This window comes from Limulus polyphemus, unplaced genomic scaffold (genome assembly GCF_000517525.1).
Source record: "Limulus polyphemus unplaced genomic scaffold, Limulus_polyphemus-2.1.2 Scaffold8817, whole genome shotgun sequence".
Taxonomy (NCBI): domain Eukaryota; kingdom Metazoa; phylum Arthropoda; class Merostomata; order Xiphosura; family Limulidae; genus Limulus; species Limulus polyphemus.
The window spans coordinates 4,588-18,053 of record NW_013674427.1 but is presented as its reverse complement, the minus strand read 5'-3'; the positions used below and the strand labels follow the sequence as shown (position 1 = coordinate 18,053).

Below are 13,466 nucleotides of genomic sequence, written 5' to 3'. Positions count from 1 at the left end.
GGCTTGTGTCGCGTAAGTTTCGTCGGTACGAAGTTACGGAAAATAAGTTAATTAAAAAACGGAAACGTAACAATACATTGTCAGCAAGATAACAATAATGGGGACTATAGAGTTGATAATACTGTTATGACAGCGGAAGTCATGTGACGCTGGTAATGCGTAATGAGTTCTAGAAAGATCGGGGAACATGTCAAATAATCTAGTATTTGCTAGGCACCCTCTATTCTTGTATATAAGTGCGCCAGACAACTAATCGGGATTGAATAGCAGACAGAGAGATTGAAGATATAGATGGACAATTGAGTCAAGCGCGGTAGTAAGTAAAGTGCATGAATCGTTCGTTGAGAATTATAGCGTGTGGAAATTAAGTGTATTGCAAAGTTGTGTTGAGAAGGAATAAACTAGTTTTATTTAAGAAAGGTCTTGTATCGCTGAAGTTTCTCAGAAAGAATTTCTACGGGAAATTAACACATGAATAGAGACGTAACAATACATTGTCAGTAAGGCAAAAATAGTGGGGATTATAGGATTGATAATACATTGTCAGTAAGATAACAACAGTGAAGACTATATGTATTGATATTAGATTATTAGTAAAATAGAAAAGGGGGACTAAAGTATTGATATTATGTCATCAGTAAGACAACAAATGTGGGGACTGCAATGTTATACTCTATATTTTGAATGTTGTAACTTAGATGTTAGCTAGAAGGCACATCACAACAAGATCATGTTTTTTATGTTAGTGTAGTGCACTTAATGTCAATTGTAAACATAAGCCTACACAACAAGTTATAACAGTGTACAAGTGTTCATACTTGTAGAAACATCAAAGAAGTAATAAATTAAATTTTTATGATTGAACTTGGCTTTACTTTCACCACATAATTTAAAAGAAGTCAGCCAATAAAAGAAAAATGTTACAAAATAGTATTAGTATTACATTGCTAATAATATAATAACCATGGTGACTACAGTATTAATAATACATTGTTTGTTTTTAAGAAAATAAGAGGGGAGACTAAAGTATTGGAAGTACACTGTTGGAAAGATAACAAAAGCAGGTGGGGATTACAGTATTTATAATACATTGTTAATCTGATTGTTCTTATATAGTTAACAATGTCTATTAATGATAGTCACACATTGTTCTTATCTAGTTAACAATGTCTATTAATGATTGCCACCCACTGTTCTTATCTAGCTAACAATGTCTACTAATGATAGTCACACATTGTTCTTATCTAGTTAACAATGTCTATTAATGATAGTCACCCACTGTTCTTATCTGGCTAACAATGTCTATTAACGATAGTCACCCACTGTTCTTATCTGGCTAACAATGTCTATTTATGATAGTCACCCACTGTACTTATCTGGCTAACAATGTCTATTAATGATAGTCACCCACTGTTCTTATCTGGCTAACAATGTCTATTAATGATAGTCACCCACTGTTATTATCTGGCTAACAATGTCTATTAATGATAGTCACCCGCTGTTCTTATCTGGCTAACAATGTCTATTAATGATAGTCACCCACTTTTCTTATCTAGCTAACAATGTCTATTAATGATAGTCACCCACTATTCTTATCTGGCTAACAGTGGGTGACTATCATTAATAGACATTGTTAGCCAGATAATAACAGTGGGTGACTATCATTAATAGACATTGTTAGCTACATAAGAACATTGGTTGACTATATTATAAATAGACATTGTTAGTTAGATAAGAACAGAGATCAATTATATTATGAACAGATATTGTTAGTTAGATAAGAATAATGGGGAACTACAGTATTTACAGACATTGTTAATAAGATAAGAACAATGGGGGACTATACTAACATGTTGTGCTTACATGAAAGGTAGTTAAGAAATCCACAAGTTTTATTTCATGATTATTTTCTTCCATATTTGTATGTTAACAATAATATGTAGTCTTTGGCCTTGTAGTATCAATCTAAAGACTGCATGGCAAGTGTTATACACTCAAAACAAAGAACTATGTAATGAAGTAGGTTTACATTAGTAGTCTGTCATACTATACTGACTGGCAACCTTATTAAAACTTCACTCAATACCAAAATAGACCACATGTTGCCATGGTAACTAACATGGCATTAAGCAGCATGGTTTGCCATTGGTTCATGTATGTTGTTAGAGGATCATGGTGATAAGTACAACATTCAGGTCTGTTCAAACATTCTCAGTTAATTGAGATCTACTTATTCTACTGCCAAAAGAAAAATGATTCAATTCACTGTCATATGTTTCAAATTACTTTTGAATAAAACATATACAGTAGATTGATCAAAGAAACTGACTGTTGTATATGTAAAACTATTTTTGAAAACAGAAAAAGAACAGTGAATTGTTTTAGAAAAACCCTTGTCAGAGTGGAAAGGCTGTAATGGAAGAGATTTATGACAGTGCAGATACATTCTGGATATTATATATTTTTTAAAGAGAATAAAAGGCCCATCTCCTTCATGAGAGCATTTTGCACGACATAACATCACATTCAGCAACTATAGTATGAAAACAATGTTTCAGGGTCAAGCATGAGAACATTTTCCCTACCTCCAGCAGCTGCAAAATTTCATTAAGTGAAGTGCTTCATGCAGTTTCTATTCTACCATCAGTACAAAACATAGTGAAGAACCACTCAAACTACCCACATTGCTCTAAGTATCATAACAGTTGTGTCTCTTCTTAAACATACAGTGTTCAGACTGAACGTCTTAGATAAACAGTGTTCAGACTGCCTGTCTTGTATCAGATAAACAGTTTTCAGACTGCCTGTCTTGTCTCAGATAAACAGTTTTCAGACTGCCTGTCTTGTCTCAGATAAACTGTGTTCAGACTGAGTGTCTTGTCTTAGATAGGCTTTGTTCAGTATGAGCATCTGGTCTTAGATAGGCTTTGTTCAGGCTGAATGTCTGGTCTCAGATAAACAGTGTTCAGACTGACTGTCTCATCTTAGATAAACAGTGTTCAGTATGAGCATCTTGAGCCATTGTTCATTTCAAATTGTGCCCATAAAATAAACTTGAAATGATGAGAAACAAGCAAACTGGCCTACTAATAGACATAGTTTATACAAAGTTTTCCATTTTTACCCTCATTTGTTGGCTTTTTAATATGTCTTAGAATACTTAGTAATGTATCTATTGCTAGTGACTAAAAGATATGAATAAAATGTTATAACTTTTTCTAGAAAAACCAAAAAACTATATTTGAAAATACAAAAACAAATCATATTAAGGTTTCCTTGAACATTATAAGCATTTCTGTTTCCCCAAAGTTTCTAAGAGAATTAGATTTACTAAACATTATTGTATATTGATAGAACAAGTTCTATAAAGTGAATTAGAATATAAAATCAAGTTAGCTAAAACTCTGTCTAAACAGCTGCAAAGAACAAATTTAAATGTAAAGAATGGTTTACATTTTTTTATGATATTTAACTGAATTAAAGTAATAGACATTATAAAGAATAAGATTTTGTCACAATGCAGAGGTATCTATTTACAAAAGTTATGAAGAATAAGCAGGAGAACTATTCTGTGAAAAGTTGGAATGTTCTACAAATATGTGTATGTGGAGGGGTTGGCTTCAATAAAGTAGTCAATCATGGTACATGAACAAAGGTTTATAATGTATGGCTATAAATAAGATAAACATACCACAAGTGTAAACAAGACTCTGCCATAAGTTGTCTATCGCTCCAGAACGAAGGCCCTCCAGAACAATTAGGTGTTCCTCACCATCCCAAACATGGAATCCACTTATAAAGTCTTCATATGGATCACTGAAGCTTTAGACAAAATAATTTTAACTATACTTTTAAAGTTTAAATAGTGTATTGGGTTTGATATTATACTACTAGTTTAATGAAAGTATGTAAAGATTAATCTACCTGAAAACAACTTAACACAATATTATTTTCTTATAGCACTTTATATAGCCTTTGCAATCATTGACTATACTATATGATCAACAGCAACCATCTTGGTTCTTTTTGCACATATATCTTTAAACTATGTATGTTAGAATATGTATAGACAGCATTGTCAAGAGTGACCATACAACAGACAACTCTTGAACAAGTAACATGGCCCAACATGTTCTGAAATGAAAGCTGATGAGTATCAACAGACAAATCTTAAACAAGTAACATGGCCCAACATGCTCTGAAATGGAAGTCAGAGAGTATCAACAGATAACTCTTAAACAAGTGACACGGCTCAACATGCTCTGAAATGGAAGTCTGTGAGTATCAACAGACAACTCTTGAACAAGTAACATGGCTCAACATGTTCTGAAATGGAAGTCGGTGAGTATCAACAGATAACTCTTAAACAAGTGACATGGCCCAACATGCTCTGAAATGGTAGTCTGTGAATATCAACAGATAACTCTTAAACAAGTGACACGGCCCAACATGCTCTGAAATGGAAGTCTGTGAGTATCAACAGACAAATCTTAAACAAGTGACACGGCCCAACATGCTCTGAAATGGAAGTCGGTGAGTATCAACAGATAACTCTTAAACAAGTGACACGGCCCAACATGCTCTGAAATGGAAGTCGGTGAGTATCAACAGAGACAATCTTTAAACAAGCCTGTGTTTTGCAAACCAAACATCACACACTGAGCATGCTTGGTACTGATTTGTTTTGGGTAAAGCCTGTCAATTATTAATGCCAAGGTGTTATTATTTTGAAGTGATGACAGGTGTTACAACTAATGTCATATAGAGGACTATAATATAAATACTTTTGATATCAATAGAAAGCTAACACTGGAGTGCGAGATACCTCTGAAATATATGTATATATAAAATGCCAATGGGTATCAGAAGAAACTACAATGTAAGTGAACACATTCTTGGTGCTAGCTAGTTGATTTGATCAGCAGGCCAATGTATCTATATAATTAAAAAAAAGTAAATGTGTGTGTGTGTGTGTGGAAAGCTTTTTAAACTTCATTAAATTAGGAGTTGAAAAGTATGAACAGCATCATCATATGTACAAATGAAACTTTTAAACTTCATTAAATTATGGAAAAATGAAATTAGGAGTAGGGACGTACAGACAACATCACCACATGTGTAAGAGAAAGGTGGCTGTAGATAGTACTATACATTGCAAAGGGAAAAGTATTTGGGAAATGGATCTGTCATTCCTGAGAGCCCTTTCTCAGACAGCAGTGTTTAGGTTTTAAAGTTTTGTGTATGAATTTCTTCATTTGTTTATAGACACTTAAAGTACCAGTACTCTGTTGAGTTTCAGTACTTGCCCCCTGATACCCAGGTTTTGAAAGCGTTGTTAGATCTCTTGTCTCTTAGTAGATAAGTCAGTCGGTTTATCATTTTTTGTATCAGACCATTTGTCTCAAAGTGTCTTTTGTACTAGAGGTGTTTGGTGAGTATCATGTGTTATGAATTATGTTTAATCTAATAGTCATTGAGATGCTCTGCATAGCCATAAGATTTGTTCAAAGTTCTACATACCTAATCTCATACATGAGTAGTATAGGCAGATCACTAGACTATTTTAATTTATCTAAATACACAGCACTGTATTTGCATTGTATAAATGTTGTGATCTTAAATACAAAATGCTACAACAAAAAATTTTCATAAACAAAGCACGAATTTTCCCCCTAGTTGTTTTATTATGATAATTCTCTATATTACATAGTTCATACAACCAAGAAATGTTTATAAAAGTACCAACATAAACATTTTGAAATGGTTTGCCAATAGCAGAGATTTTAGCTCTAGAAAACACCAATGAAATTATTTGGAGGGGTTTTATTCAAAAGATTAGTCCAGTCATCATTAACTGTAAGAAACAATGGAGACATTCAGAATCTTTGGTGGAAGAAGGCATGACAGGTGTTAGAACATGAAAATGTAGACTGCAAATACTTGCACACATTAAAATGATATAAGTAACCTTTGTTCTATAGGGGATACATTTTTTGTCATCGACACAACCCTGAAATACAAACGAGTTTAAATAATGGGATGGTATACATTACTAAAGTAAGTATCTGGGTTTTATTATAAAAATATAAGAATTTCACAAAACATTAATCTTGGTGAATCCTTTAAAATCTGGAATCTGTGAAATATTTTAAGAGATGAAATATATTTATTTTGGCAGAGAAACAAGAAAATCTTAGGATAAACTACCCCTTAAATATGTCTTAATATCACCTACACATGATGCACATAACAATGATGGAAAAATCAATAAATTATAAAACATAAGTTCTTTACTGTAGATATTGATATTTATTCTATCTATTTATTTATCTAGTTATCTGTCTATCTACCTACATGGATGTTAATATTTTTCACTTCGTTTAGACTAAACTATTGCAAAATATTTGTGAAGAAACAAACAACTGATTGTCACATTAATAAATTTATCATATACAGAAATATAAGTATACCTTTTTGTTCGGTATAAGGTAAAAACAAAAAGATCTGAAAAATTATATATATACATATATTTTTCTATACACATACATACACACACAATTTTTCAAATCTCTCTGTCCCCCAGTGGGACAGTAGTACGTTTATGGAATTACAATGCTAAAATCTTAGGTTCGATTACCTGCATCAGTGGACACAGCGGATAGCTTAATGTGGCTTTGCTCAAAAAGAAACAAACCATCAAATATCTTTCTACGTGCACATATCTCTTGGGATATACCAGAGTGAGGATATTAATGAAATTGGCTTATGAATATTTAGGTATCAACACACCCTTACACAATATATTCTGAGAGATCAAGACTACAATTTACAATAAGATACATCTTCTCATGTAAAACCTTCAATTGTAAATCTTGGTGTTCTATGCAGTCACTAGCAAATTAATGCTCAGCATAAAACTCATGGTTCTTCAAATAGCGCATAATTCTGACTTCTTTGGACCACTGAACTAAGCTATCTTGAATAGCATGAAATGGTCTTTTGCTTTATAATGTACTTAAAGTTTTGAGTCTACATAACCATGTGTTGCCACCTTTGCTATGTTAATGTTACGTTTATCATTGTTAAATTGCATTTGACATGTATCAAAACCCAATGGAGAAAACACTTTATTAAATGTATGTACTTTCAGTATTTATAACGTAAACTGTTTGGCATAAATAAACACAGTTATTTGATCTTATCTTTCATGCTGTACAGAGGCATTTGGTGTAAGTACAAAAAAGAATACTCAAAAACTGGAAATATTTCATACAATATTCAATTTATCACTGCTCATTGTATCTTAACAAATTATTTGTTTTATAAACCATAAGCTACAAAATAAATCAATGCCTTACAAAGGATTTCAAAAAAGAGGGAATGAAAGTGAATAAAACCTTGCCAAATACTGCGTTGTGAAGAAGATTCTGTGATGTGGGAGAAGATGTTTCTCTAAATGTAAAGACTTAGAATTAATATCTGTTACAAGTTTTAACAGCTGCTTCAAATGGTCACTTTTGTTTCTTCTAACTGTGTACACTATCCTGCCAAATGGACACTGGAAATATAGGAATGACTTGGTTACTTTTCTCACTAAATAAATTGTTATAAAAAGGTAGCACAAGACCTTACATTTACCAAATTAACACTGACAGACGTGGTTATAGAAAACTATATGCATAATTTATAAACACATAAAAAGAAGTTAAAAACTTGTGTTTCTTTACCCTGTTTGCATGATAATTTCTAACATGCTTAAATCTCACACCCAAACGTATGTTTATTGCCTTATAATTTCAACTGACAGTTTAGATTTTTAAAAGAGAGATCTTAATGAAGCAAAAACAGAACTCTTACATATAACATAACATTATGAAAAAACAACAGAAGTACAAACTTACACTCTCTAGCCCAACTTTAGTTTCCAGTGGTTGGGCTATTCGAGCTGTGACCTTTAACTGTGACTGACACATGTTATAGTGACCTGGACGAGGAAGGTGTATACAGTCTACATTATATTTGGGTGAATGATACTGAAAAGATAAAAATGGAATTATAAGAGGAATTAAAAGAATAATAAATAATATTTATATCAAATGTACTTGTGAAATATGGTACTAGAATATTGATTATTAGTATGTATTGGCATAAAAATCACAAAATGTATTAAGAAACAGATCTATATGACCCTCAACTAGAATAAAAAACTTGACCTTGTAAACGTGAAATATTAAATTTTTGGATATTTTGCTACAATATTAGGGCAGCATATGTTAATATAAATTTATATTGTTACAACAACGGAAGTCACGTGACGCTAGTAACACGTCATGAACTTCTAGAAGGATCCTGTCCTTTCCTGAATGCTCTAGCATTTACTAGATTTCGGTATTATTTTATATATAAGACGATCAAGACGTGACGACAACAATGTAATGTGTAATTGAACTGCGGACAGAGAGAGATGTATTGTTGAGCATGTGAGACGTTTGTTGTGAATTATAGCATTTGTTATAGCGCGACTGTGGAAATTAAGTGTATTGCAAAGTTGTATTCAGAAAGAATAAACCAGTTTTATTTAAGAAAGGACTTGTATTGCTAAAGTTACTTCGGAAAGAATTTTTACAGAAAATTAACTAACAACCAGAGACGTAACACCTCCTTTATTATTGATACACATGCTCTGCATACTTTCAAGAGGAAAGCAGCAAGAACTTTGTTGAAGTACTTTGATTTCAATCTGCATTTAATTCTAATAGCTTTCTTTTGTGATTCATATCAAACAGTCTTTATATTTGTAACTTATTTTCAAAATGTTTTATTATTTGTTTTTCTCTACACTATGCATAAATCCTCTCAGTTTGTGGGCATGTCTGAAAAGGAAAGTTTTTTTATTAAGTACAAAGATACATAGTGAGGTATCTGTGCTGTGCCCACTATGGCGATTGGATCCAGAAATTTAGTAGGGATGTGTGTGAAAAAAAACTGAAAGTGTACTAAATTAAATCGAAGATAGGAAAACTGATACTTAAGCTTTTATGATCACCTTTTGAATAGATGACTGACTATCAATTTGACTGGTTAGTTCTTTGTTTAGTTACATAAAAACAAATCAAAGCACTAAATGTAATGTGATTAATTAACTTGATTTTAATATGCAACATATATTGTACTTATATGCATCTTTACAAGATATTGTTTATTTCTTTTATTGGCAGGTTCTTTTAAATTATCTGATGAAAATATCCAACATCCAATCTGGAAGCAGTCAAAAACTCCTTTATTTGCTTCTTTAACATTATTACAAACTTAAACTGTCATAACTTGTAGGCCTAAGTTTTCAGACACACTAACTGTACTGAATAACATAAACAAAAATAAACTTAGTTGTATAACAGTGCAATAGCAAACACTAACAACAACTCTCTATTCTAAAATAAATATATTTTATCTCAACAACTCTACTACTGTTTACTCTCAACTAATTTTATGGAACACCATATTTATAAACTGTATGTTCAAAAGTTCTAAAATAAAACTTGATGTCAAATTAGAACTTTCTGGTAATGTGCCCTCTAGCTAAAAAACAAATTACAATATTAAAATATAGCTTAAACAACACTAAGTTGTCTTTTATCACATGTGTAATGTTAATCAAAATGATAACATGTATCAGATATAACATTCAGTTAAGTCTGAGCTTAATTAATGAATACAAAATGTGCATATACTGTGTGTGTATTATGGACTATTTATTCCTAGGTGTTACATTAATGATCAGATAAATTCTTGGGTATTCTGCCCAAAAGTGCATACAAAATGAAACAAAAAAACAAAGATACATACTAACTAATAACTTCCAGATAAGAGTCAACCAGTTAAGTTCTAATAACTTAATGAAACTGGTGTCTTTTCTAAGGATGAAAAGTTTATATAATAAGAAAACTGTTTAGAATAGGCCCAGCATGGCCAGGTGGTTAGGGCACTCGACTAGCAATCTGAGGATCGCGAGTTCGAATCCCCGTCACACCGAAACATGCTGACCTGGTGCCCAAACTAGGACGCCAGTCCTACTCCCGGATACTCACCTCCAACAGAATTTGGAGGTGTGAGAAACACCATACGAAACTACTACTATTTAGAATAATATGTTACACACACACACACATCAACAATGTAGCAGTTTGAGTGCTTTATTAGCAAGTACTAAGGGGTTAAGCCTGTAGCTCATTCCGTAGAACCCCCCCCCCCCCCTGTTGTGTGCAAGGTCTTGGGTTCAAATCCAAGCCAATGAAAATAATATATTTTAAGTTACCACAAAAATATGCCAAGCTCAGCAGAAGTGGTGATCTTAAAAAATCTTCTGTTTTTTTAGGATAACATAAGAATTTACAACAAAAATCAAAAGTTCAGAAGCTAAAAAAAGATTTGTTTGTATACAAATAAAGATAAAAAGAATATCTAGGTTGCCTTCCTTCAACAATAGTTAGAAGCCAAGTTACAGCATTAAATATGGAGTGCTTATGTTAACAACAAGCTCAATCTCAAGTAATGTCACACCACTTGTTAGAAAATAAAACAACTGCAATAAATGAAGAAATGAGGAACAGTGACTGGAAATCACTGTAACATACTTACTAGTCTTGTCTTACAATTACCAAAACATACAAGTAAGCCAAAGCTACATTTTGAATGTATGAGAATTGATTGAAACATACTGCTGCTGACTCCTGTGGGGTGTTTCTAACAGGAACAGAGATATGGATCAGCGTTTGGCCATGAAGAAAGCCTGACATGTCACACTGTGCTACACCATGTGGATATGAAATCTTCTTCTTTGATTGGTCTACAGAACTGGCTTTCCATTTTGTTACTGACAGATAGAATATTTTCATTAGGTAATATCTACCATTTCGTGGCCACACAAAATTTTTATAAGTATAAAAGCGGAGAAAGTTTAGACAGTTAACAAGCTTCATCCACCTGCAGTAGTTCGGAGATGACATTGTAAGTCATTAGCACAAATCTCCATCATAACCCGATGAAGATCTGTTTTAGCTATTAGATATTTTTACTCCCCCTCAAGCAATCAATCTTAAGGATACAAAATTAAAAAATATATTACTGTCTCCCTGGTTGCTATGCTGGTACAGATGTACCAACATTGACTGTATTATTCCAAGTATAAACCTGAAATTACACTATTTATACTAAAGAAGACTGGTTGCAAAGCTGGGTAATATAATTTAATAGACGTCATGTAGCTTTTCAGTTTAGTCAGAATTTGTGTTATTAAAAATTCGAGTAGTTCTTATTTGCATATACATGAACAAGATAATAACTAATCTCCTTTTTATTTTCTATTATTTTTTTTAGCAAAACAGCATCTTAAGCAGCAATCTTATTAGCAAGAAAAAAGTATAAAGTTTAAAAATTAGAATTCTACATTTTATTATGACACACTAAAAAAATAATATTGAAATATGAAGATACACTTTAGTGGAACATATTACATAATTTACCTAGACAGTTTCTTTCAAACTGGTTTATATATTCAAACTCTAAGGTTCTAGGACAAGGAATTTCCTTTTGATTAAGCACAGCATTTTCAGAGTGTTTAAAATCTCTGTCATGGACTTGAACAGCTAACGGTGGTCCCTGTAATTTCTCTTGCACAAAGCCACTGTTTAACATACCTGCAAATACCTCCCACAAAATATAGTTGTAATATTGCAAATGACTTAATGCAGTCATTAGATAAGTATACACTTATATTCAATAAAGTCCAACTCGGCATTCAGAAATATAAATGTTTAAAAAATCAAAAAATATATCTAAAAAAAGGTATTGTACACATACTTAACTATATACATTATCTCACAGTTGAAAATCAGTAGATTATTAAAGATCCATGACTGTAAATAATTAATTTACATTAAACTATGATGATATTGTGTCAGTTTATAATGATTAGGATGAACATCAATATAATTTACAGTACATTTTAATGTGGCTCATAAAATATTTTCACTGGCTATGTTCAATGAAGACCAGTTATTTGTAACCTCTCTAATATAACTAATCATCATTCTACATGTAACCAATCTATTATAACTAATCATTATTCTACATGTAACCAATCTAATGTAACTAATCATCATTCTACATGTAACCAATCTATTATAACTAATCATTATTCTACATGTAACCAATCTAATGTAACTAATCATCATTCTACATGTAACCAATCTAATGTAACTGACCATCATTCTACATGTAACCAATCTAATGTAACTAATCACTATTCTACATGTAACCTGTCTATCATTATAACTAATCATTATTCTACATGTAACCAGTCTAATGTAACTAATTATCATTCTACATGTAACCAGTCTATTACAACTAATCATCATTTTACATGTAACTTGTCTATTACAACTAATAATCATTCTACATATAACTTGTCTATTACAACTAATCATCATTCTACATGTAACCTGTCTATTACAACTAATCATCATTCTACATGTAACCCGTCTATTACAACTAATCATCATTTTACATGTAACTTGTCTATTACAACTAATAATCATTCTACATATGACATGTCTATTACAACTAATAATCATTCTACATATGACGTGTCTATTACAACTAATCATCATTTTACATGTAACCCGTCTGTTACAACTAATCATCATTCTATATGTAACCTGTCTATTATAACTAATCATTATTGTACATGTAACAAATCATTACTGTACATGTAACATTGTCTAATGTAACTAATCACCATTTTACATGTAACCAATCTAATGTAACTAATCACTATTCTACATGTAACCTGTCTATCATTATAACTAATCATTATTCTACATGTAACCAGTCTAATGTAACTAATCATCATTCTACATGTAACCTGTCTATTGCAACTAATCATCATTTACATGTAACCTGTCTATTACAACTAATAATAATTTTACATGTAACCTGTCTATTACAACTAATAATCATTCTACATATAACTTGTCTATTACAACTAATCATCATTTTACATGTAACCTGTCTATTACAACTAATCATCATTCTACATGTAACTTGTCTATTACAACTAATAATCATTCTACATATGACGTGTCTATTACAACTAATAATCATTCTACATGTAACCTGTCTATTACAACTAATCATCATTTTACATGTAATGTGACTATTACAACTAATAATCATTCTACATGTAACTTGTCTATTACAACTAATAATCATTCTACATATAACTTGTCTATTACAACTAATAATATTTTACATGTAACTTGTCTATTACAACTAATAATCATTCTACATATAACTTGTCTATTACAACTAATAATATTTTACATGTAACTTGTCTATTACAACTAATAATCATTCTACATATAACTTGTCTATTACAACTAATAATATTTTACATGTAACTTGTCTAT

General features: G+C 31.5%; 1 protein-coding gene across 1 annotated transcript in view; it reads right to left on the bottom strand.

Moving 5' to 3' along the window:
• LOC106475568 (uncharacterized protein FLJ43738-like) overlaps positions 1-12,941 on the bottom strand; it is a 19,952-nt gene extending 7,011 nt beyond the window's left edge. The window contains exons 1-6 of the mRNA XM_022379648.1: positions 12,681-12,941; positions 11,523-12,500; positions 10,719-10,873; positions 7,902-8,033; positions 7,398-7,558; positions 3,692-3,822 (exon numbers count right to left, since the gene is read on the bottom strand). Coding sequence (XP_022235356.1) covers positions 3,692-3,822; positions 7,398-7,558; positions 7,902-8,033; positions 10,719-10,873; positions 11,523-11,754 — 811 coding nt within the window. The 5' untranslated portion in view covers positions 11,755-12,500; positions 12,681-12,941. The remainder of the gene's footprint in view (positions 1-3,691; positions 3,823-7,397; positions 7,559-7,901; positions 8,034-10,718; positions 10,874-11,522; positions 12,501-12,680) is intronic.
• Positions 12,942-13,466: the final 525 nt, after the last annotated feature.